The sequence below is a fragment of the Mus caroli genome, unplaced genomic scaffold (genome assembly GCF_978045245.1).
Source record: "Mus caroli unplaced genomic scaffold, Mus_caroli_1 scaffold_16, whole genome shotgun sequence".
NCBI lineage: Eukaryota > Metazoa > Chordata > Mammalia > Rodentia > Muridae > Mus > Mus caroli.
In genome coordinates, this window is record NW_028227271.1 from 27,542,064 (window position 1) to 27,568,400 (window position 26,337).

General features: G+C 48.1%; 1 protein-coding gene across 4 annotated transcripts; it reads right to left on the bottom strand.

The window, feature by feature from the left end:
• Window positions 1–294: 294 nt before the first annotated feature.
• Hsf1 (heat shock transcription factor 1) lies at window positions 295–26,292 on the bottom strand. 4 transcript variants are annotated; one of them, XM_021183625.2, is made up of 14 exons: window positions 25,982–26,292; window positions 5,129–5,237; window positions 4,625–4,761; window positions 4,253–4,377; window positions 3,521–3,596; window positions 3,386–3,447; window positions 3,167–3,263; window positions 2,925–3,061; window positions 2,524–2,793; window positions 2,003–2,086; window positions 1,168–1,273; window positions 1,025–1,090; window positions 885–954; window positions 295–804 (listed from the first exon to the last, which is right to left on the bottom strand). In XM_021183625.2, exons 1-14 carry the CDS (start codon window positions 26,096–26,098, stop codon window positions 599–601), a joined length of 1,662 nt encoding a protein of 553 aa, XP_021039284.1. In that variant the 5' UTR covers window positions 26,099–26,292; the 3' UTR covers window positions 295–598. The 4 variants fall into 4 exon arrangements, with proteins under 4 accessions (XP_021039284.1, XP_021039287.1, XP_021039289.1 ...); XM_021183628.2 differs by lacking the exon at window positions 1,025–1,090; XM_021183630.2 differs by lacking the exon at window positions 2,003–2,086 and having other exon boundaries at window positions 25,982–26,291.
• Window positions 26,293–26,337: the final 45 nt, after the last annotated feature.

The following is a 26,337-nucleotide window of genomic DNA, read 5'->3' on the forward strand; positions in this document are numbered from 1 at the left end:
GAACACTCTTGCTGACAACATGGGGCAGACTGTCCTTTCTGGTCCCCTAAAGAAAAAGCTGTGAGCAAGTACTAGTTCTGTGACAAGGGGAGCCTTGCAAGGATCTTCCAAGGAGACGTAGTGAGCTCTGAGCTCTGCCTATATCCCACCATCGGGGTCCCGCAGGGCAGGGGGAAACACACAGGCAGTCACAGTAGAGCCTGTCTGTTTATCATCTGCCCAACTCTGTGTGCATATATATGTATATATATGTATGTATATATATATTTATTTGTGAAGGGTTAAAGGGGACTCTCATGTAAAAATCCAAAATACAATTTTATGAACAACCTGCAGGGTCAGTCCAAGTGTGGCTGTGAAGCTGTGACCAGAGTAGACCTGGGGCTGGGGTAAAGGCAGCAGGTATGCAGCCCTCAGGATCTTCCTCCTGATCCAAGGTACTGCCCAGGACCAAGTTCCATCTGTGCTCCACTGGGGTTGTGGTGGCTTGACCTAGGGTCCCCTGGACTACCCAACTGTCTTGTCTCCCTAGGACCAGCCATGTCCTAGGGATAGGTTGGGGGCCAGGCACAAGTCAGCCTGACAACTCCTGAGAGCTCTAGGAGACAGTGGGGTCCTTGGCTTTATGGGGTTCAGTGCCCGTCAGAAGAGAGATGGTGGGATCATCCGTGTAGTCATCCCCCTCAGAGAAGTAGGAGCTCTCCCCCAGCTCAAAGAGCACAGGCAGATCACTGCTGCCTGTGTCCACAGCATCAGGATCCAGCAGGAACAGAGGCTGAGCCGTGTAGTGCACCAGCTGCTTTCCTGTGGGGAATGGGGTCAGGATGGTGGGGTGGGCAATCTGGAAGTGAGGGTTGGGGGTAGCAAAGAAGCTTAGCTCTCACCTGAGTCGGGGTTACTGTTCTCTGCCTCAATAGGCCTGGGAGGCTCTTGTGGAGACAGAAGCTCCTGAATCTGTGGGACAGGGAACACAGTGAGGGTTGTTGGTGGCCCCCTCTGCCCCCCACCCTGCCCGCCTACGCACGCTGGCCAGGCTGCTGTCCAGGTCAGGCAGGCTCATGTCGGGCATGGTCACCGAGGGGCTGAACAGCTGCAGGAGGAGGGAGGGAAGTCAGGGCTGGCTTGTGGGCAGGATGGAGCAGGGTGGGTAGGGATGACCAGACTCACGTCCAGCAGGGCGCTGGTGTCCACACTGAAGCCGTGGCTTGTCAGCATGGTCTGCAGGTTGTCCAGGTTGGAGTCCATGGCATCCAGGTGATCACTTAGCTCGTTCCTGGCCCAGGGCAAGTGGGCAGGTGAACTAGTGCCCCAGGCTCCCACCCAGCCGCACTCCTGCTGGAGAAGGGCTCCCCTTTGGTTGCAGCCCCCCAAGCAAGGTCCTTCTGCATAGCCAGTATGGGCTGGGGGGACTGTGTGTATCTCTGGGAAGATGCCGAAAGGACAAGTAGTAAGCTTGCCCTCCATGGCTGCTGAGGGTGGGATACAGCATGGCCCATGGGCAGGACATCCTAGGAGGCTTTAGTAGTTACTAAGGCTGGGCCAAGAGGGAGGTGGAGAAAAAAGACAAGGGACGTTGGTCTGCAAATGGATAGGGCAGATTTTTCAGGTTTGACAGTCTTGCAAGTACACCAGGAAGAGAGTAAGGAGAGGAAGCAGGACTGTACTTGGCATGGGGAGACCAGAAGGCCGTAGGCCACGGACACACCTGAGCCTGGGCAAGGCAGTTAAAATGGCTCTGTAGGTGCCATACGGCCTACCCTACTCTGACAAGAAGCTCATTGTAGCAGCCTGTACTGGTAGCTGAGGCAGGCAGGACATTTGTCCCTATTACAGCCATTGGCTTGTGCAAAGGGTAGTCAGTGGAGATGTAGAGCCTGTGAGACCATCCCCTGGTGCTCTTCGCCAGGCAGGGCAAGTACTATGCCCAGGTTGGGAACTGGTCCATGGCTGTGGGAGGGGGCCTGGCGGAGTCCTCCTCCCTCCCAAGTGGGGCAGCGCTAACCCTGGCTGGACTCGGCCATGCAGAAAGGAAGAGGGGCAGGGGAAGAGGCGGGCGACCCCAGACATCTGTGGAGCGCGAGCCAAACTGCAAGATACAAAGACAAGAGCCCCCCCATTGCAGGCGGGGGACGGGGGGATCTGTGCCCACCGTCCTCGCTCACTCAGCTTTTGGGATGTGCCTGAGGGGTGGTGGTCAAGGCTGGGCCTTGGCTCATTTCCTGTGTCAGGACTAGGGAGAATAACAGATCCAAAGATCTTGGGGCTTGCCATAAGAGAGGGTGATGACAGTAATAAGGGTGGCCCAGGAGGCAGGGGCATATCCCATTTCTAGTGATGTGGTTGGTCTCCCTCCCCAGCTTCAACCTCACTCAGGTCTTGGGGAACAACAGATTCAACCCATCACCCCCAGCAAACTGCAGGGATTATGCCTCGCTAACACAGATACCCTGTGTCCAGCCTGAGGAAATCCCATGCTGTTGGGGTTCAGAGGCTATAGGGAGGCAGGGTGGACACTGCACTCACTTGTCTAGGCAGGCTACGCTGAGGCACTTCTCAGGGGTGGAGGGGTTCGGGAGTGCGGGGGCTTGGGCTCCGGTTGTGTCCATAGGGGCTGTGTTTGAGGCAGCAGGGGTAGGCTCGCTCTCTCGAAGGATGGAGTCAATGAAGGCAGTTGGGGACAAAGGGGTATCCATGGAGGATGGGCGCCCAGGGCTCGCCTCCAGTACCCGAGGGCTGTGAGGTGGGCTGGGGGGCTCTTGCTTGACACGGACCAGAGTGCTGCTGGACAGAGGCCTGAACATATTAGACAATGACAGACATGTTAGAAGGAGCCTAAGTTGGTTCCACCCATTTTCAACTCTGCCCAAGGTCATAAAGGCTGACCCACTAAGGTGATAGGAGGGATAAAGGTCCTGCAGCCCCACCTCTCATCTATGCTCCTGCCTGGGGAGGCCAAAGGGCTGGTGGGAGCCAGCTCAGTGATATCGGAGATTATGGGTCCAGAGCTGGTGACAGCATCAGAGGAGTAAAGGCTAGAGCTGCTGTAGGCTGGAGATGGAGCCTGCAATTAGAGACAAAGGCCACATGCAAGGCATACCCGTGGTAGCCTGGGCCACCCAGCACCCACTGCACACTTACTGGCAGTCCCATGGAGCTTGGTGCTTACTGAGTATGGGCCAGGACCATGGACATGCTCCAGGGAGTACTGTCGACCATACTTGGGCACAGAGTGTGCTGAGCTGCTGTCACTCAACATCAGAGGGCTGCAGGGAAGAGACAGGTCAACTGCCTACACAGACCTTGGTGGTGCCCAGGATATACAGCAAGCAGAGGACACCAAAGCGCAGGGTCAGAGTGGACAGTGTAGACATTCCCAGAGCCTCACATCTTTCTCTTCACCCCCAGGATCCGGTTCGACTGCACCAGTGAGATCAGGAACTGAATGAGCTGTGGGGCAGAAAGGATACTGTCACCCTGGCCCAGTCATGGAGGGGACCCACCTACCACCAGCCCTGCCCACCTTGTTGACAACTTTTTGCTGCTGGGCATGCTTCTGCCGAAGGCTGGCCACCTCCCGCCACAGGGCCTCGTTCTCGCTGCAACACATTGCTGGGTCAATTGGGCCACATTAGAAGAGTCAGAGAATCAGGCTGTTGATGGACAGGGCTGGACCAGACGAGGGCTCACTGCACAACTGATTCCCTAACTCCGCTCTACTTACAGGGCAGGATTCAAATGTCAGCCAGGGCTGAGGGAGGGCATGGATAGAATCTGATGGTACCTTAGGATCTTAGCTGCAATGGGGCACTTGTTACATACTGGCTAAGCACACAGGACAGGACTCTGGGAAAGATCCTAAACTACGGATTACCCTCAGTTTTGGGGTAGAAGGCAGCGGTGAACTGTGCTGAGTGAGTGATAAAGGGGGAGTTGAGTCATTGTGACTAGAGAACAGTAGAGAGGTCTGGCCCAAGGACTGTTGTGGTCAGCTCCTGTCAGGCCTGTTTTTTAGGGAGGCACCTGGAAATGGGCTTTGTGTGCTCAAATCCTGAAAATGTGAAGCCCAGCAGGGGAGTGAGAAGTGGGCACAGTGGGAGACCTCCAACCCCACTCTGTCTGGAGATGTGCAAGACAGGGTTTCCATAGAAACAATGAAGGTAGGCTGGGAGGGGGAAGGAGGCTTGAATGGCTCTGCAGGATGGGGTAGGAGACCCAAAGCAACCTGGCCACCCTCCTGAGCCTTGGGACCTACTGCTTCATGGCCAGGAGCTTGGAGTCCATACACTCCTGTTTCCCCTTCATCAGCTGCACATCTGTCAACAGCCGGGTGACACTGTCCTGGCGTATTTTTATGTCCTCACTCTTCAGGGTGGACACCTAAGGGGTGGGGCATACAAGAGTCGAAAGTGGCTCTGGAGTGTGGTAGGCTCCTGTGCTTCACCTAGGCATCCAGGGAATGAGGAGGGCCTGGGAAACACTGGGAAGGGGGAGGGGGTCAGAGACAGAGAGCACAGGCTATGCTTTTAGGCTAGTCCTGCAGCACCACCTAGATACTGCTCCCAGCCCATAGCCTGCAGGGATATTTTAGGGCAGGGAGGGGCTGTACTCAGGGCTGGTGACTCACGCTGGTCACTTTCCTCTTGATGTTCTCAAGGAGCTGTTCCTGTCCACGCAAGAAACAAGGATGCTGGAACTCTGTGTCATCTCTCTCAGGCTTGACCAGGCCACCCTGCTCAATGTGGACTACTTTTCGGAAGCCATCTGTGTATATGGGGGTGGGGGAGTTCTGTTTGAGGGCCAAGGACCAGACCTTCAACAGCCTAGCCATGGCCTAGGACAGGCAAGGGGCCTCCTAGAAAACTGTACGAGAGTCTGACTGGTGTCCATTTACCATAGCAAGTTATTCTTGGTTGGAAAAGACTTTGTCCCCGAACAGCTTCCCTTCTTGCAAATGGAAGTGTGGCCATTAAGTTAGGGCCTCATATCCTACACTCTTCCCTGGAGAATTCAGGCTCAAACTCATGAGGACCCTTCCTCAGCCAACCCAGGCCTCCATCTCTTAGAAATAGGCTGGGGTCTGTTTCTCCACACCTAGTGAAGCAAGCATAGCGTCCCGAGAGGTACTTACACATGTTGAGCTGCCGCACGAAGCTAGCCATGTTGTTGTGCTTGAAGTACTTGGGCAGCACCTCCTTGGCAAACTGGCCCTGGTCAAACACGTGGAAGCTGTTCCCACTCTGTCAGGAGACACATGGGCAGGTCATATATAGCAGACACCATCGTAGTTTCACTGTGGCCTGATGTCTCTCTCTCTCCATGTGTGGTGGGTTTGCATTCTCCCTCCATAGTAGTAGCAGGAGGTGAGCGTAACCTTAGGTCTCTATGGCTGGTACCCAGGCCATGGAACCTAGGTCTGAGCAGTGAGGCCCATGTAACCAGAGGCAGGATCTTAGCTTCCTGACAGTTTTTAGTTGCCTGGTGTAGACTCATAGATCACCCACAGCATTCTGGTCGTCTCTAGGGACTGATGAGAATTTAGTTTTTGTTTTTTTTTTAAAGATTTATTTATTTATCACATGTAAGTACACTGTAGCTGTGTTCAGACACACCAGAAGAGGGAGTCAGATCTTGTTACGGATGGTCGTGAGCCACCATGTGGTTGCTGGGATTTGAACTAAGGACCTTTGGAAGAGCAGTCTGGTGCTCTTACCTGCTGAGCCATCTCACCAGCCCGAGAATTTAGTTTTTTTTTTTTTTTTAAGATTTATTTATTTATTATATGTAAGTACACTGTAGCTGTCTTCAGACACTCCAGAAGAGGGCGCCAGATCTCATTACGGATGGTTGTGAGCCACCATGTGGTTGCTGGGATTTGAACTCTGGACCTTTGGAAGAGCAGTCGGGTGCTCTTACCCACTGAGCCATCTCACTAGCCCCGAGAATTTAGTTTTAATCAGCAATTTTCCTTTTCTTTTTTTTTTTTCTTTAGCAACTTTTTTTTAAATTAGGTATTTTCTTCATTTACATTTCAAATGCTATCCCAAAAGTCTCCCATACCTCCCTCCTCCCCCGACTCCCACTTCTTGGCCCTGGTGTTCCCCTGTACTGGGGCATATAAAGTTTGCAAGACCAAAGGGCCTCTCTTCCCAATGATGGCCGACTAGGCCATCTTCTGCTACATGTGCAGCTAGAGACACGAGCTCCGGGGGTACTGGTTAGTTCATATTGTTATTCCGCCTATAGGGTTGCAGACCCCTTTATCTCCTTGGGTACTTTCTCTAGCTCCTCCATTGGGGGCCCTGTGTTCCATCCAATAGCTGACTGTGAGCATCCACTTCTGTGTTTGCCAGGCACCGGCATAGCCTCACAAGAGACAGCTATATCAGGGTCCTTTCAGCAAAATCTTGCTGGCGTATGCAATGGTGTCAGGATTTGGAGGCTGATTATGGGATGGATCCCCGGGTGTGGCAGTCTCTAGATGGTCCATCCTTTCGTCTCAGCTCCAGCAATTTTTCTTTAAGAATAATAGCTAAGATCAGCTGGAGACATAGCTTCAAGTGCTTACTATTCTTATAGAGAACCTGGGTTTGTTTCCCAGCACTCATATGTCAACCCACAACTGCCAGTAATTCCAAGTTTTACGTGACCTGATGTCCTTTTTTGTCCTTCATGGCCTCTGGCATACATGTGGCACTCACATATATGCTCAAGGACACACACACACACACACACACACAGCTCCAAATTGTGGCAGTCAAAACAGGAATGAAGTTGTTGATGCTCTGGAAGACAGTCCTGATCAGAAATACCACCTTATTCTTTTTCAAACTAAGATGAAAACTTAAATACTGGGGCTGTGCTTCTGCGCTGGTGCTTTCCTGAGCACAGTCAGAACCACTAGGAGGGGCTGAAGGGCCATGGCAACTCAGAGGCATTTGATACTGGAGTGGGGAGGCCCCACAGTGGGTAGAGGACAGTATTCTCGTGGATGTGCAAGACCAATCAGCTAAGGAACTAGTCTCTTCGATGGGGTGGGAGAACTATAATACAGACAGAATCAATCAAAAGGATCCTAAGGTATTGGATTAGCACCATGGCTCTTTTCAACACATAGAGCAGAGAAACAGGCTTAAACAGAAACAGTGGAGCAAGTGGACACAGGAGGAAGAGGATCCTAAGTAGCAGGGAAAGCACAGGTAGGAAGTGTGGTATCAGTGAGAGAAAGAGGCTCTGCTCTTTACACTAATTGTTTAGTCCCCATTCTTCCCCCTCAGCTGTGAGACCAATGGAAACAATAGCAGTAAGAACATGGGTGACAGCTCGCTCAAGGTCTTGGTGCTAGGTGGATTTCTGAGTTCGAGGACAGCCTGGTCTACAAAGTGAGTTCCAGGACAGTCAGGGCTACACAGAGAAACCCTGTCTCGAAAAACCAAAAAAAAAAAAAAGGTCTTGGTGCTAGAAGAGTCTCAAAGTAAGGCTGCCCGGCTGCCTTTGCCGGACCTGAGGCTGTCCCAGTACAGAGACATAAAGAAGCACATAGAGGACGATTGCTCTCAGCTGCATAATATATAGCAAAGGCAGCTAGGAACCTTGAAAGGCTGTGAATGAGGGATCATTATGGACTCTGAAATATTCTTGGGAATTCAAAGGCTATGTACACATTAGAGCTGTGAGAATGCTCAGGAAGACCTATGAAGGCCATAAGCTTGCTCTCCCTCTTGCATGAAGGAGAAGCAGGAAAGAAAGTTGGGTTGTCACTCGCAGGCTAAATGTTAAAGATAGGAGTCAGCATACAGAGAGGCCCCAGGTAAGACTGGCTCCAGTTTTTAAAGGAAATTTCAGCTCGACTTAATTAAGTCAGAAGGACAAAGTGCAATGGCCACCAAGAACACAATTAGGACATGGTTAGTCTAGGGAAGTCACAAGAACCAACACTGACACAATGACAAAAGTGAGAGATGAGGGGACAGTGCGCTTTCCCAGCAGCCATCACATACTAACAGAGTCAAAAACAACAAGGCATTTAAGCAAAGCTTCGGCTGGGACTGGTGTGATGGCTCAGCAGGCAACCACTGCCAAGCCCGACAGCCTGGGTTCAATCCCTGGTACCCACACAGGAGAAGGAGGGACCTGACTTCACAAGTTGCCCTCTAACTTCTATACACATGTATGTGCACACTTAAACTATACATGTATGTGTACACTTAAACTGATATGGATATGACCTTGCTGCCTGCAAGGGCCTTCCCTGGTCTTGAGTTTGCAGTTGGATTATGAATTAACCATTATGAATCCCATTTATTTTAGATAAATTTAATTAAAAAGAAAAGCTACAGTTTATAATAGGAAAGAAAAGAAAAGAGCAACCAATAAACTCCCTATGTTGGACTCATGAGAATACAGACTCTAACTTTTAGTATGGCCAAAGACCCGGAGAACTGTATTGAAGGACTAGGTATAACGATGATGTCCTACTAATGGAGAGTCGCAGTAAAGCAGTAAGAAGCGAAAAGGAAACACCAGGTTGATATTCTGGATTTGTAAAGCACAACTCAGGTTAAAACTTCACCTGGGAACTCAAGAAGGTAAAAACAGAAGAGCCGACTGAGGTTATAGACTGAAGATAGCCATTGGGAGCAGGCTTTCAAGTTTAAAAAGCCTATTCCAGACGCAGTCACTCAGTCTGTCTGTCTGTCTGTCTGTTTCTGTATCAGGACACAGCTTTCAGTTACTCTAGTAGTACCATGCATGCCACCATGCTCCCTGCCTTGATGATGACAGACTAACTCTCTAAAACTGTAAGCAAGCCCCCAATGAAATGTTTTTTTCTCTCTTTTTAAAGATTTATTTATTCATTTTATGCATATGAGCACACCACCATCACGCTTTTCAGACACACCAGACCCCCCGTTACAGATGGCTGTGAGGCACCATGTGGTTGTTGGGACTTGAACTCAGGACCTCTGGAAGAGCAGTCAGTGCTCTTAACTACTGAGCCATCTCTCCAGCCTGAAATGTTCTTTCTTTCAAGAGATGCTGTGGTCCTGGAGTCTCTTCACAGCAACAGAACAGTGACTAAGTGAATACAATGAACAGAGCTGAGAAAGACCTATAAGGCATCATCAGTCCTGAATTCAATGCTTAATGGGTATCTCAGAAGATGAGACTGGACAAATGACTATAGTTAGGAAAACTGATCAATAACACACCAAATTTAATGCAAAAACATCCAAGAAACGAAATCAACTTCAAACACGAAAAAACTAACAGGGATTCATATACAGTCACTCCATAATCGACCTGCCAAACTCTGCACCAGGGAGGAAGGGACTTGCCAGCAGCCGACTCACAGCCACATCAGCACAGATGGCGGATGACCCACTGATTAGCTGCAGGATGAAGATTGTCTAGTCAGGAATCAGGAATTCATAGCCCTGAAGATGGAAGGAAAGCCTCACTGGACTGGGACTGTGGAGCTCTGGGACAGTGCTTCCTCTCCAGTAACACATACAAAGCTTGCTTAGATCAACTAATGTCCCTGAAATCGTTCCACATGCATCAAGCAAGTAAGAGCGAAACCGCTAGAAACCAATGAAAGCACTAGAACCCACTGGATCAGTGACTGTTCACAGACTACAGCCTGCACCACATCACGTGCTGCGCCCTGGAAGGTGTGCACAGATTGTAGGGATTCCTCTCCTTAGTTCTGCCAAGGTTTAAGGAAATTCTGGAAGGATGTGTCTTCTCTATCTGTAGGTTAAAAACATCATCACATTCCTGCTTGAACAGGTCTTCCACCCCACTGTGTAAGAGGCCCTAGTACCAGGGGCAGAGAAGACCAGGTCCAACCACCCTCACCTTAGTCGGCAGGAAGGACAGAGCATGCACAGTGTTCAGCTGAGAAGTACAGCAGCTACAGTCCATGAGGAAGGTGGTCTAGCTCACCTGAGGTCCAACAGTATTAGAAAGCTCAAGCCTAGTGCGCGCCAACACTATAGGAGCTGAGCTCCAGGCCAGCCTGCCTACGTGGGAAAAGAAAGCTGAAGAGAGCCCTTTGGGATTAGAATGTAAGACTAACTCAAATCTGCTTTTGCTCAATGAACTCACTGAAATAACCCCAAGAAAAGCAACCTGACCACCTCACTAATGCTTACAAATTTAACCAGATCTGACTGCCCAATAACCCGTGTCCCAGAGCATTACATAAAATAGCAGCAAGTTCAGGCAGTAATTGCTGGTGCTTCAATGATGAATGCAACAACTTCGAGGCCGTGAATGTCATCAAGGAGAAGCAGTCTTTCTGAAGCAGCCTGGCCAAGTCACAAGCTGTAAGCAAGCAAGATGATTTAGCCACCATTGAGTTCCATAATACACTAGTGACAGAAAAGACCAACAAGACCAACAAAACAAGGAAGGACAAGACAATAAACTTAACAAAGATACAATGTTGCTGTAAACAGAGATGGCTCAGCAGTTAGAGCAGCTGCTGCTCTGCAGAGGACAAGGTTCCCTCCTCTACAGAGCACCTACAGAGCACCTATAGAGCAATCTCTCTCTCCCGTTCCAGGGGATCTGGCACCCTCTTCTGGCCTCCATGGGCACCAGGCATGAATGCAGTGCACTTTCATATAGGCAGGTAAAACACTCAGACACGTAAAACAATAAATATGCTCAGAGAAACAAGGAAATAATGTTTGAAGCAGCAAAAGAAGGAGCATTAAGCAGAACATTACTAACAGTAACTGTCCCGAGGGAGAGTCTGCAGCAAACCCACCGTGGAATGCTCACCAGTGAGCGTAACAGTACATTCGAGTGCAAGGACGCAAGGATAAAAAAATAAAAAATAAGGGAGCGTTTTCTAAAAAAAAGATTTACTTATTATATGTGAGTACACTGTAGCTATCTTCAGACACCAGAAGAGGGCATTGGACTCCCATTACAGATGGTTGTGAACCATCATGTAGTTATCTCTGGAAGAGCAGTCAGTGCTCTTAACTGCTGAGACATCTCTTCAGCCTACAATTTTTTTTTAATAGATGAAAGAAAATAGGGAAACAGGAGATAAAGATATGACTGGAAATTACTTTTGAAAAAAATTCCCTACCTCTGGTTTCTACCAACAGGCAACTTAAGGTACTAAAGGAACTGTCTCAGCACTTCACACGGACAGGCTTGGTTTTGCCATTAGCAACTATCCAAATCGACACAAAGTATCCACATAGCGTTTATGTCACAGTGGTTACTATAGACCATCCAGGAACAGTGTACACTACATGGGGAGACGCGTGTAGGTTCCATGAAAACACTACTCTAGAATACCAATGGAGGCTGTATTTAGTACTTAATTCACTTGAGCAACTGTAAAAGGAGTTATTTTTGTTTTGTTTTGTTTTCTTGGCCAGGGGGTGGGGAGCGGAGGGGTTTAAGACAGAGTTTCTCTGTGTAGCCCTGGCTGTCCTGGAACTCTGTAGACCAGGCTAGACCTGACCTCACAGAGACCCACCTATGCTGGGATTAAAGGTGTATACCACAACCCAGCTAGAAGGATGTATTTCAAGTTTTCAAGTCAATCCAGACTGCTCTCTCCAGCAACCCTATGTGGCATAGTGGAAGAAGAAACAAAACTGTGCAAAGGAGCTCACAGTCAGCGACAGCTACAGAACACACTTCAAGGAGTCCCTCAAGGGAAAGAAGGCCATCCATGAGGCCAAAGGAAGGAATACGTCACAGCAGACTAGAAGAGCAGTTAAGACAGAAAGGAATAGCAAACACAGGAGTGGATGTTCACAGTCAGCTATTGGATGTATCACAGGGCTCCCAATGGAGAAGCTAGAGAAAGTACCCAAGGAGCTAAAGGGATCTGCAACCCTATTGTTGGAACAACATGATGTACTAACCAGAACCCCGGAGCTCTTGTCTCTAGCTGCATATGTATCGAAAGATGGCCTAGTCGGCCATCAATGGAAAGAGAGGCCCATTGGACTTGCAAACTTTATATGCCCCAATATAGGGGGATGCCAGGGCCAAAAGAATGGGAATGGGTGGGTAGGGAAGTGGGGGGCGCTATGGGGGACTTTTGGGATAGCATTGGAAATGTAATTGAGGAAAATATGTAATAAAAATATTAAAAATCAAAAAAAAAAAAGACAGAAAGGAAAAAACCCAAATACTACAAAACCAACAAAATGTCAGGCGTTAGTATACATCTCAAATAAGTAACTTAATGATACATTTTAGAGCCCCAGAAAAAAAAATAAGCCAAACCTCAACTCTTTATTTAATCTTAGTTTAGAAATTAGTGAAATGGAGAAAAAAAAAATCTAAAAGGCCAAACAAAACCAAAAAAGTTGAATATATAGAATGAAAAAAAAAAAAAAAAAGAAGAGGGGGTTCTTTGAAAGGATAAGGAGGACAAACCCACTGCTAGGCATGGTGGCACATACTTTTAATCCCAGTACTTGGGTGGGAGGCAGAGGCAGGTGGATGTCTGTCAGTTCAAGGCCAGCCTAGTCTATATTGTGAATTTCAAGGATGCCAGGGTTATGTAGAAAGACTCTGTCTAAGCAAAATAAAACAAAGCAAATAAAAAGCTTGACAAGGGCTGGAGAGATGGCTCAGAGGTTAAGAGCACTGACTGCTCCTGCAAAGGTCCCGAGTTCAATTCCTAGCAACCACATGGTGGCTCACAACCATCTGTAATGGGATCTGATGCCCTCTTTTGGTGTGTCTGAAGACAGCTACAGTGTACTCATATTAAAAAATATATATATATATATATATTTTTTTTTTTTTTAAAAGCTTGACAAACCTCTGACCAACTAGCTAAAAGGAAAAGATGGACCGTCATTCTGAGACACATATCACCCACCTGAATTAAATCAAGATAAGTAATCTAGATCTATAACAAAAAGTGAAATTCAAGCAGTAATTAAAAAGCTTCCAAAAGACATAGAATATCCAGGATGGTGGGTTTATTGGTACATTTTACCAGATTTACAAAGAACTGACACCAAAGCTTTTCAGACTATTCTAGAAGACATCAAAGGAAGGAGCACCACCCAAGTACACTTTCCTATTGTGATGCAGATCTGTTTGAGTGTGTGCACATGAGTGAAGGTGCTCACGGAGGCCAGAGAGACTGGATCCCTCTGGAGCTGGAGTTATAGGCAGTCATGAGCTGTGTGATGCAGGTGCTGGGAACAGAACTTTGGACCCCTTGTAAGAGGAGTACACACTCTTTGCCACTGAGCTGTTTCTCCAGCCCTAACCAAACTCTTGTTAGTAAAGTATTATCCTCATACCCAAAGCAGATAAAAGCACAGATAAAGCCAAGTGTCTCTTTAATCTCAGCACCTGAGAGGCAGAGGCAGCCAATCTCTGTGAGTTCCAGACAGGGCTAACTGACAAATCCTGTTTTGAAACAAACAAACAAACAAACAAACAAACAATCTACCTTCAGCAAAAAAGCTGGATATAAGATTACCTAAAAACCAACCAACCAACCAACCAACCAACCAACCAACCAACCAAAAACCTGTAGCCCTCTTATATACAAATGACAAACAGACTAAGAAAGAAGTCAGGAAAACAACACCCTTCTCAAGAGTCACAAAAATTACAGAATATTGTGGGATAACCCTAACCAACGAAATGAAAGACTTGTATAACAAAAAGTCAAGTCTTTAAAGAAAGAAATTGGAGGAAATATCATGGAAAGATCTTCTCATGGATCAGTAGAATTAACACAGTAAAAATGGCTATCCTACTGAAAGCAATTTACACATTTAATACAATCCCCATCAAAAATCCAACATACTTCTTCACAGGCCTTGAAAGGACAATTCTCAATTTCATATGGAAAAACAAACAAACAAACAAACAAACAAACACCCCAGGATAGCTGAAACAATCCTGAACTATAAAAGAATCATCCATCCCTGACCTCAAGCTGTACTACAGAATAGTAATAAACACTGATTGCTATTGATATAAGAACAGACATGTTGATCAATGGAATCGAATCAAAGACCCTGAAATAAACCCACACATCTGTGGACTGTTGATTTTTGACAAAAGAAGGTAAAACCATACAATGGAAAAAAATCATCTCCAACAAATGGTGCTGGTCTACCTGGATGCCTACATGCAGAATACTGCAAATAGATCCTTATCTATCACCCTGCACAAAACGCAGGTCCAAGTGGATCAAGAACCTCAACATAAAACCAGATTCAGTAAATCTAATAGAGAAGAAAGTGGGGAATAGCCCTGAACTCACTGGTACAGGAGACAACTTCCTGAACAGACACTAGTGGCTCGGGCTCTCAGATCAACAACTGATACATGGGACCTCATGAAACTGAAAAGCTTCTGTAAGGCAAAGGACAAAACGGTAGCCTGCAGACTGGGAAAGGATCTTCACCAACCCTACATCTAGCCCTACAAAGAGCTAATATCCAAAATTTATAAAGAACTCAAGAAGGTAGACACCAACAACACAAATAACCCTACTTAAAAATGGGTTACAGAGCTAAACAGAATTCTCAACAAAGGAATCTCAAATAACCGAGAAGCACTTAAAGAAATGTTCAAGTCCTCAGTTCATCAGGGAAATGCAAATCAAAATAATTCCATCTTCTACCGGTCAGAATGGCTAAGATCAAAAACTCAAATGATAGCACATGCTGTTGAAGATGTGGAGTAATGGGAACACTCCTCCATTGCTGATGGGAGTACAAACTTGTACAATCACTTTGGAAATCAATTTAGTGTTTTCTCAGAAAACTTGGAATAGTTCTACTTCAAGACCCAGTTATACCACTCCTGGGCACATACCCAAAAGACGCTCCACCATCCCACAAGGACACCTGCTACCATGCTCATAGCAGCTTCATTTGTGATAGCCAGAATCTGCAAAGAACCTAGATGTCTCTCAACTGAAGAATGGGTAAAGAACGTGTGCTGTATTTATATCATGGGAGTATTATGCAGCTGTTAGGAAAAAATGACATCATCAAAATTTCAGGCAATAGATAAAACTAGAAAAAAAAAAATCACCCTGAACAAAGCAATCCAGACCCAGAAAGATTCACTTATAAGTGGATATTAGCTGTTAAGGATAATCACAATAGAATCCAGAAACCTAGAGAGACTAAGTAATTAGGAGGGCTCAAGGGGCACAGCTGAGTCTCCATGGGAAGTGGAGTGGAGGAGTGTGTGCATGAGAAGAGGAGTCAGGTTGGGGAAGGAGGATCGGAAGAAGAGATGACTGGACTAGAGGTCGTTTAGGGGGTGTTGTGGAAACAGAGCAGTGAAAGCTTATGATGGTGACCCTAGCAAGGACTCCTAGCAATGGGGGATATGGAGCCTGACCTAGCCATGTCCTGTAACCAGATGTGGTGGTTTGAATATGCTTGGTATATTCAGGGAGTGGCATTATTAGAAGGTGTGACCTTGTCAGAGGAAGTGTGTCACTGAGGGGATAGGCTTTGAGACCCTACCCTCCTAGCTGCCTGGAAGCCAGTCTTCTAGATAGCTTCAGGACAAGAGGTAGAAGGTTCAGCTCCTCCTGCACCATGCCTGCCTGCACGCTGCCATGCTTCCTGCCATGATGATAATGGACTGAACCTCTGAAACTGTAAGCCAGCCCCAATTAAATGTTGTCCTTCATAAGAGTTGCCTTGGTCATGGTGTTTCTTCACAGCAGTGGAAACCCTAAGACACCAGGTAAGGCTGCCAGTGGTGGTACGGTGACACCTGTTCTGCCTGCAAAGCATGTGGGAGTAGCCAACCCATGACTGCTCAAACTTGAGGCCCAAACCATGAAAGGAAGCCCATGCCCAACATTGCCAGGATGGCCATGACTTACCAAAAAAAAAAAAAAAAAAAAAGGCAATGAAATGATTGCTAATGATATCCTGCTCAATCATCATCAGAGGCTTTCTCCAGCAGTTAGTTGATAGATGCAGATGCAGAGACCAACATATCCAAACATGGAACTTGAGGAAGTCCTTGGAAGAGGAGGAGGGAGGACTCTAGGAGTCACAGAGGTCAAGGACACCAGGAGAACACAGACCACAGAATCAACTAAGAAGGACCCAAAGGGGCTCACACAGACTGAGGGGCAGTCACAGAGCCTGCGAGGGTCTGCACTAGGCCTCCTGCAAACATGCTGTGGCTTCTAAGAGTGGGAGTGTCTGTCTCTTGCCTTCCTAGGACCCTTTTCCTCCTGCAGGGTCGCCTCACTGCACCTCGATGTGGGGGTTTGTGCCTAGTCTTACTGGGATCATGTTATGCTGTGTTCAGATCCTATTACTGGGATGCTTGCTCTTTTCTGAAAGGAAATGGAGGAATAGTAGATCTAGGAGAGAGGGGGGAGTAGACGGAGGAGGGGAGGCTCAGGCTGAAACCATTGTGTAAGAATAAGTAAAAAGAAGCCGGGCAGTGGCGGTGCACGCCTTTAGTCCCAGCACTTCAAGGCCAGTCTGGTCTATAGAGCGCGTCCCAGGACATCCAGGGCTGATGCACAGGGGCTGTCCTGAGCCCCGCCTCCTCCCCTCTAAATAATTACAGACCAATTTCAGTGATGAATATAGATGCAAACATTCTTGCGAACTGAATTTAAGAACACATTTAAAAGATCATTCACCATAAGCAAGTTGGCTGTATTTTAGGTAAGGAGTTTTTCAAGAGGAAGCCAGTGGCTCAGGAAATAAGGCCAATAACTGACAAGCAGGACCTCACATAGCAAAGGAAGCTGTTAAGTGAGTAAAGCAGCAGCTTCAGAACTGGAAAAATTCCTTGCTAGCATACATCTGACAAATAAGTCTGTGAAATGGACAGTGAGACCCTATCTCAAAAAAACCAACCGAGGGGCTGGTGAGATGGCTCAGTGGGTAAGAGCACCCGACTGCTCTTCCGAAGGTCCAAAGTTCAAATCCCAGCAACCACATGGTGGCTCACAACCACCCATAATGAGATCTGATGCCCTCTTCTGGTGCATCTGAAGACAGCTACAGTGTACTTACATAAAAATAAATAAATAAATCTTAAAAAAAAAAAATCAACCGAACAAAACCACCCAACCCAAATCAACAACAGCTGCCGCCGCCGCCACCCACCACCCCCACCAAAACAAAATCAAAGTTGGGGATGGCGGGTGTAAGGCATGCCCTCAGAAGACAGCAGCAAGCAGATATCTGAGCTTGAGGCAGCACACAAGCACTGTAACTCCAGCACAGCATCAAATGCCTTTTGACCTCCATGGGCTCCTGCACATGAGCTCGAGCAGGCACACGCGCACACACATGATAAATAATCTTTTTTTTTTTTTTTATAGGAAAGAAAAATGAGGGCACTGGGCACGATGCAGGTAATAACTGCTTGTGACAATGCTCTCACTGTAGAGACAGTCTGGTAAGAATGTCATCCCAGCCAGGTGGTGGTGCACATCTTTAATCCCAGAACGCAGGAGGCAGAGGCAGGTGGATTTCTTTGAGTTCAAGGTCAGCCTGTCTACAGAGTTAGGTTCAGGACAGTCAGGGCTACATAGAGAAACCCTGTGTGCAAAAACCAAAAACTAAAACACAGAAAACAACAAATAACCCAAAACATCTTTATTGTTGACGATACCGCATACTTTGGTTACAAGACAGAGAGATCAAGCTGGAGCTCATGGAGAAATGTACTCCTGTTAGCAAGCTCTCATGCCTCATCCATGGGTGCTGCTTAGAAGGACCTGTATCCTACAACCCTGACCTAGGCAACCGTTGTACAACAGTGACAAGAATATATGGCAGTAAGCAACCCCTTTGAGTTTGAGGCCTACTCAAATTTATGCCTGATACTGTAAACCTGGTCATGACTGGCCATGACTGGGGATTTAAGTCCCTGGGGGAATCTAGTACTGATGCTTGCAAACTGGGCATGTTATCAAATTGTCTTCTAAATATTTATATTTATATCCATAGATTAACTCTGTTCTCAACCTTTGCTTAAAAAATTTATTTATTTATTTAATATTTTTAATTAGGTATTTTCTTCATTTACATTTCCAATGCTATCCCAAAAGTCCCCCATACCCTCCCCCCTCAAAATTTATTCTTGCCAGTGGTCAATAGTTAAGGTAGACTCAACGAATGACTGTTCAGTGCCCAGGCCTAAGGGAGACATCTGGACCACTCTACTCCACACCAAGGCTCAGGGAACGTCACTGATGAAAGAGCTGAAAGAATGTACAAACGGGCAGATGGGACATGACTTGGCCATGGCATTGATGAACGCATGGCAGCTGTTGCTGGCCTGTTATCAGGAGAGACTGCTAACATTCCAGCACAGACAGGGAAGGGGCACAGGAAGCACTGCCAAGGCTGAGGAGCTACTGGTTGGTAGTGGCTGCTGGGGGAGGAGGAGAGGGTAGAGCCATTGTTCTTAAGGGGTGTACAATGGTGAGTTACCTATAATCCAATAATGCCTCACACCTGTGCATGTACAAACAAGACTAACTGAATTCAGGGGGTTATAACGGAAAAATAAACAAAAGAAAAGATCTGTGCAATGGTACAATAGTGGGAAGAAGGGTTGCAGAAGGGGTGGGGGAGAGGAATAAGGGGTCTAAAAAATGGGGGAGGCTCTTTTGTTCCTCTCTCTCTAGCCTCTTGCCCCCTCCCTATCCCTCTTCCCCTCCCCCTCTCTCCACGTGGTCATGGCCGGCCTCTACTTTGCTACTCCTTCTCTCTGCCTTTCTCTGCCTCTGCTACCCTCTTACTGCCCCTCCCCATGCCCTGAATAAACTCTATTCTATACAAAAAAAAAAAAAAAAAGAGAGCGATACATCCAAGCCCTACCCTCCATACCTCAGAATGCAACTATCTGTGGATAGGGTTGTTGCAGATGGGATATCACAACTATCTGTGGATAGGGTTGTTGCAGATGGGATATCACACTAGAAAACAGTGGATCCTCAATTTGAATGGACTAATGTTCTTACAAGAAGACAGCCAAATAAAAATAAAGTTAGTCACTCAGGGGGAATGCCAAGCAATGACAGACAGACTGGAACCATGCAGCTAAACCACGATTAACCATGGAATAGCAGCAACCACAGTGGGAATCGCAAGGAAGAGTGTCCTCCTGCAGGCTCTGGAGGACTCAGGGCCTTGTGAACGGCTCTGGACTAGAACAGCAGTGCACTCTGGGTGGCTTTCACCATCTACGCTCAGGACTCAGGACACACTCTATTTCCACCTCAGGATGGAGCCCTTGCCTGCTCACAGGGCTGCCCAAGACTTGCTGTGTTTTCTGATCCTACTAAAAATATTTCACTAAGAGAAAAAAAGATCATGTGCATGTGTACGCGCCTGAAGAGGCCAGGCGAGGGTCTCAGATCCCTGGAGTAGAGTGACAGGCGCTTGCCAGCTGCCCTGTCACGGGTATGGGAACTGGGTCCTCTGTAAGATCAGGAAGCACTTACGTGCTGAGCCTTTTCTTCAGTCCTGCCACAGTTCAATGATAATTCACTGTTCATATGTAGATGTAGAATTCACTTCTGTGTACTGACCTTGGGTCTTGTGAGCTCACAACCGGCTGTGTAGGTTCTTTAGGACTTTCTACATAAATCATCCTGCTATCTTTCAACAGTCAGTCTTACTTCTTCCTATTTGTATTTTATTAAGGTTTAATGTGGACTTGCCTCAGTTTTTATCTACTTTCTAATGCCCGAGAGCTGCTCAATGTTTTGTTTTGTTTTTTTACTCCTTAATAGCTATTATGATTTTCTAAGGGCTAGCTGGTGAAGTTGTGATGAAGCCAATGTTTATCTCTGTACCTCAGTGGCTTACGGGTCCTCTTTTGCTGACCATGAGCAGTTTTAGAAAGGGGTGTTATAACTTGTTGTATACAGTGGAAATCTGTCAGTGGAATTAAGGGAGCCATGACCAGGCAGAAGTGGTTGTCTAACCTGGCTAGTAACCTGACATACAGCTGTCAGTAAGCAGTGACTCTTATTCCCAGTCTGTCATCTTATTTTCTACAGACCAACAACTTGAAATACATATAAAATTCTGTCTGAATAGATTTTATACAGAGCCAACCTGAAACTATGCATATTTTCTCAAAGGTTCCATGATTCCAGAAGCTTAACAGCCATGGTGTTCCATGAAGTGTGTCACCTGCTCTTTGAGTGACTGCCAGTCACAGTCCTTGCCATTTTAGTTTCTCTCTATCTCCACAGATGAGGCTGATGATGTATTTGCCCCCTCTCTTGAGCTTAGCTGCCTGGCCATTTCCTGGGTCCTAGAAGCTAGGGCTTTAGGAGCAGCAAGCTAGAGAACTGAAACAAGTGTCAGGGTCGGCACATTCCTTTTCATCTCAGCCACCTGCAACTCCAACCTCTGCTGCCACCACACACGGCCCAGTCAACTCTGTTTACCATGCGGTGTGCAAGGTTGGAATCAAGAGCTTGGCAGGACTTGTAGGCACCAAGTTCAGGGGCTGAGTACTCAGGGGCTGAGTACCTCTGCTCTAACAGACTGTGAGGCTAGCCTCCTTTTCGTGCTTGAAGAAATTCAGCTGCCAGAGGCAGGCCCTAGCCTCGTCACTGTGATCCAAAGAGAGCTGTTTCTCCCCTCTAGAGTGGTACATCCATACCCCGAAACTCTGGCTTTCCCTGTCTACATACCTACTCTTTCCTAAGTGATCTAACCCTAGGCTGGATACGCTTTCAGTGAAGAACTATGTTCTAGCATGTCTACAGTCCTCTAGCAGGCATGCTACAACACAGAGGATCTGTTCTTCCAAGGAGACCTGCAGTGACCTCTGGCTCCTGGATCTCTCTGAATCCCTACCCCTTTCTCCTACCCGGAAGGAAGAAGTATACAGGTCAGATCACAGAGTCCATCAGCGTGCAGATCTCTGCAGGTTCCTTTCTCTGTGGAGAGGTAAGGAGGGACCCTCAGGTACAAATCCCAAATGACGTTCTGACTATGAGCCTGCTGGTCACAGCAAAAGTGACTGGGGGATCAAACTAAGAAAGCAAGAGACCAGGAAAAACTGAAGGAACAGGCCTGAAATCCTAGCTACTTGAGAGACGGAGACAGGAAGATCACAAATTCAATGTCAGTTGGGTCAATTAGTGAGACCCTGCTTTAAAAAGGTAAAAGGAGGGCTGGTGAGATGGCTCTATGCACAAAGGCACTTGCCACCAAGCCTGAAGAGCTGAGTTTGATCCCTGAAACCCACATGGCAGTGGGAGAGAACTGATTTCCTAAAGATGTCATTTGACATCTACCTGTACACTGCCACAGGACACACACACACACACACATCCCATCATCAATGCTGAAGAGATAGTTAGCTCAGTAAGTAAAGTGCTTACATAACTCCAGCACCCATTCTGCAGTCAAGGGCACTTGTTTTTGCAGAAGACCTAAGTTCAGGCCCAGATATACTTGGTGGCCAACAACTGTCTGTATTCCAGCTCCATAGAGCCTGATAACCTCTTCTGGCCTCCATAGTTACTGTGTGCTAGCAAAATATCCATACACATAAAATAATATTGGGGGGGGCAGGGTCTTTTGTGTGTAGCCCTGGCTATCCTGGAACTCATTATGTAGACCAGGCTGCTCTCAAACTCACAGAGATCTACCTGTCTCTGCCTCCTGAATACTGGGATTAAAGGCATGAACCACCATGCCCAGCAAGAAATCTTGAAATGAAAGACAGGGGCCAGAAATGGTGCACATCTTTAATCCCAGCAGTCGGGAGGCAGAGGTAGGAGGAGCCCTTTCAGTTTGAGGTCAGCTTGGTCTACCCGAGTTCCAGGACAGGGCTACACAGATGGACCCTGTTTCAAAAACAAAAACAAAATCAAATCAGAAAAAGAATTAGCACACACACAAATGCCAGCATAGTGGCGAGCACAGGCAGTCCCAGCACTGGAGAGGCAGAGGCAAGCGGAGCCCTGGAGCCCTGGCCAGCCAGCCTGCTGCATCAGAGAGCTCTCTTGGCCTCAGGAAACATGGCGGAGGGGCTGGAGAGCAGATTACCTTACTGGGGGCTTCCCGAGGCCTGGGTTTGATTGCTAGCACCTGCATGGCAGCTCACAGCCACCTGTGACCCAAGTTCCAGGGGATATGACACCTTCTTCTGACCTCTGCAGAGACCAGATTTATATGTGGTATATAGAAGTAAAACACATATTTACATAAAACAAATATATATATATATATACATAAACACATACATACATACACACACATACACACAAACTCAAGGTGGAGAGTGACTATTGATGATACTTGACATGCACACTAGACAGACAGACAGACAGAGTACCTGACAGAGACAGGTAGTGAGCAATAGCTGGTTGAGTTTGAGTTGGATTTTTTTAGCTCTAAGCCAAGCTTCTTTACCTTAGTTTTCATCTGTAATAGAAGTGGCCGGATGAAGACTGTTGTGCAACACACTGCCTGACTGTTGTTACTGCTGGAAGTACCAGAGCCTCCGGAACCTGCAGCACACATCACAACTCACCTCTGGTATACATGACCTCTGACATTCTGAGTCGGCTGCCAGGTATGTAAGGGAGGGGCCACTGGGCCTGTTAGTTCCTGTTGACCATCTGAGAATGAGCTCACCTGGCTGTCAGAGCCTGGATAACGGGAGTGGCCCTGCTTGTCCTAGGAGTTCTGGATGCCAACCATGGCTGAGCCTCTGCTTTAACATGCTTCATGTGATCCCATGAAGAATACTAAGGCGGATGGGTGCCCTGCTCCTGTATCAGTGCACAGACTACTTGGTCTCCAACAGCCTACCCCGGGACCCAGCTCTTCCACTGTGGCTGTAAGAGCGAGCACTGGTATTCAAGAACCCTTGCTCAGTGGTTCCAGTTTCTTCAATGACAGGGTTCCCCCAGAGGCTCAACCCACAGCCATTGCTGTTCTCAGAGAAGAGAATCGCATCACTGGGCTGGATTAGGGTGAGACCAGAGAGGCACCTAGCAACAAAATTCAAGAAGATCTGGTACTGGAAAGGCTACCAAAGAACAGGGGATGTCTTAAAAACGAGACTTCATTCCTTTTTTTCTTTTTTTTTACCTCCGACTATTTAAGGCTTCAGTCTCCCCCAGCCCCAGCACTTGCTTGGCACAAATCACGTGGCCTCTTCCTGATTCTCAAGCCCCTCAGGTAGCTCCTGGGGCTAGCAGACCAAAGTCAGGACAAACCAGGTGGGGCCTGGTCTCCATCTCTTCACACCTAGTAGAACGACAATGCTTGGGTTGGGTAGCAGGTTAAACACACGCTCAGGAGATGGAGAGATGGTTAAGTAGGAAGCATGCGAGTCTGAATTTGGATTTCCTAGTACCCATGCAAAGCTGGGTGTGGCTGTGCATGTCTGCAGGCCCAGCACCGTGTGGAGTCGAAATGATTGTTGGGGTTTGCTGACCAGCCAGTCAAGCTGACTAAAGGCAAGTTCCAAGTTCAGTGTCACACACACACACACACACACACACACACCACACAAAACCACACCACACACAAAAACATTCACCTTCTAAAAACTAGAAGAAAATTAAAACACACACACACAAACTACCACCATCTGTACTCTTTTGAGTTAGACAAACGTATTTCTCATGTTTCTTTTTAATATTTCTAAAATGGGTGGGGCAAAATGATCTTACAAAATTTGGATAAAGCTAGATACAGGTTCTAAGCTTTGGCTTTTTTATTTGGGCTTCATTCCCCATTTCAAAATGCACCGAGGTGGCTCTCCAACAATCCTAGCAAGAGTCTTACTGAGGGGACGGACACAGGAAGCACACAGAGAAAGCCAGGATTGAGAAATGACCCTATGGATTCACTGTTTAGCCAAGTGTCCCGACCTACTTGTTGCATCTCTGGGCACGGAATCTGGAGGCACCTTTGGTACAGGGTAAAGAGAAGCCTACTGAGAGAGGACCATCACACCCACGTTCACACGCCTGCAGGGATCTTACTGAGATCCTAAATCTAGTCAAGGGTGTGCTGTCCCGTGGGACCTGTCTGAGTTCTTGTGGAGCACCTGTAACTGAAGACGGGCCGGGGATCGGGAGTGGAGTACCACAGAACTGAAAGAAGGTAGCGATCTGTTCTGTCTCCTTGTAGCAGGAATGAGGAGCCGAACCGAGCAAAGCTCAGTCAAAGACTTTTGGGGCTAGACAGGCTCCTGCTCCCTCGAGGAGGAGGATATGCCTAAGAAGGGTAAGACAATTTTTATCTGCAAGTCACTCAAGAGTAAGAATGTGGACCCCAAACCTCCTGATCAGTGGGCCCGCAGGGAACGCTGTTAAGAGGCTACCAAGACAATGTACATGCCCCACAGGACACGGGTCAGGAGCATGGATTCCTACCTGTGAACGGACAGCCAGATCCAAGAAGCTCTGCTGTCCCTGGCTGGCCTAGACAAGGGTTTTCTTTTTTCCACTTCTACGTAAGAGCTTGGTTTTTGCACTCAGGGTCACGCCAGCTTCCACTGGCCACTGTCTCTTATACCAGCTCCACTGCTTACAGCAGTGCTTACAGCACATATTATAGCAGTCCACTGCTGCTCGGCACAGACTACTTGTCCATGCCTCCCAGCACGATAACAAGGCTCACAGATGAGGTGCAGCTGTGTGGATGGAGGGAGGTCACAGAGTAGATCAGATCCATCCTCACACTGAGAGGCCCTCATCAGAACACCCTGTTCTGGAAGAACCTACACTGACACCTCGCCCACATTTGTACCAATTTATAAGTAGAAACAGCAGGTATATTACCAGACAGGATGGATCTTCCTAATAGCTCAGACTATTCCAGAGGCTACCTGGTAGTCCTACTGGACCTAGGTAAGAAAGCTCCCCTTCAGTCAAAGAAAACAGAGGGGGAAAGTTGGGGAAAGATAGAAAGGTAAGATCATGCTCTCTGCCCACGTGTATGAAATCAGGACAGGCTGTGAACTGAAGATGGCACTCAGGAAAACATGCTACGCCTTTCTAGGACTATAGTGAGAGAACGGCCCACGGATAGCCCATGGGATGACCACAAAGACCATCTCGTGAAAAGTGAAGTTCCGTGCCTTCTAGTCTTCTCTTTATTCCCAAGCACCCTTTAGGCAGAGCAGAGTTTAAACAAACAGGCAACTGAGAGCCAGAAGCCTTGGCCTCCACCTGCCACCCAGGCCTTTTCTCTATTCTTGCCATCTTAAGAACTTGTGCGAGGGGGCAGTGCTCCGCAAAGACCGAGAGACCCGCCAGATTTGGCTTGCAGGAGGTCAAGGTGGTGGCACCTAGCCGCCTCCATCCCTCCCAAGGTTCCCACTGAATCAGGGTGGCTTGTCTTCAGGCCACCACCATCGGCTAGCTCTGCGCGCTCTGGCCCTCAGAACCCACATGTGAACAGCAGATTCTACTTTCCAACTTGACACAAACACGGAACGACCTCTGCAAGCCAGCCAGAGATGCAGGGCCAACAGGGTCTGCGGTGTAAACAGTCCGCTGCCAGGCAACACAACAGGGTTCGACACGGCCCTTGGAGGGCCGGGCAAAACTGCTCTGGCGTCTGGAGACTATCAGGGCTGAGCTTAGACTCCACATACTCCTACTCTCGCTCTTCTCCCATGCATTCCTTAGGCCTTCCACTTACTCTGAATGATTGCCTAAAAAGCAGAAAGGCAGACGGACTCTGGGAACTATTTCTCTGTGAGCAAAGACCCTGACCTGGAAGCCCCGTCCTTATTGTCCGGGTGAAATGTAGGATGCTTTGGGGTCTCGGCCTACTCTCCCTGAGTGGCTCTGGGGGCGGGGCGCACTTCCTCCCCAGACAGCCGCGTCCTCCCTCTAGGATGCCAGGATGGCTGAACCCGGGCGAGCCCGACTAACTCGCAGGCCGCTTTCTCCGAAGCAGGTCCCCTCCCGCCACAGGACCCTCCCTCGAAGGCCGCTCCGGCCCATGCCAGCTCCTACCGGGCTCCAGCAGATGAGCGCATCTGTGTCCGGGTCGCTCACGAGGGTCCACAGCTTGGTTAGGAAGGCCGGGACGTTGCTGGGCCCCGCTGCACCGGGGCCCACGGCCAGATCCATCTCGGACGAAAGCAGGCAGAGGCTGGGGTGGCCTTCTAGAAGAGTGGCTGAAGGCTGAACTAGTGTCGTCGCTGCCCCTGCCGTCCGGGCCGCTCCGCCGCCCGCTGCGCACACACAGCAAGGCCTCGCATGGCCGCAGCCATCTTGCGACCGGCGCGCTCTCGCTAGGGCCAGACCTGTAGCCTCTGTGCGCAGGCGCCGTGATCTCCCCTGCCTACTTCGCCGGCCCAGCCCTTGGG

Excerpts from the sequence above, each read along its gene's own strand:
- Hsf1 (XM_021183625.2), bottom strand. The coding sequence starts at position 26,098 with ATGGATCTGGCCGTGGGCCCCGGTGCAGCGGGGCCCAGCAACGTCCCG. Across the intron at positions 3,264-3,385 it reads CTGGGGGTGAAGAGAAAGAT|CCCTCTGATGTTGAGTGACA; the intron begins GTGAGGCTCTGG and ends TCTTCCCTGCAG. Across the intron at positions 955-1,024 it reads TGGACAGCAGCCTGGCCAGC|ATTCAGGAGCTTCTGTCTCC; the intron begins GTGCGTAGGCGG and ends CCTGTCCCACAG.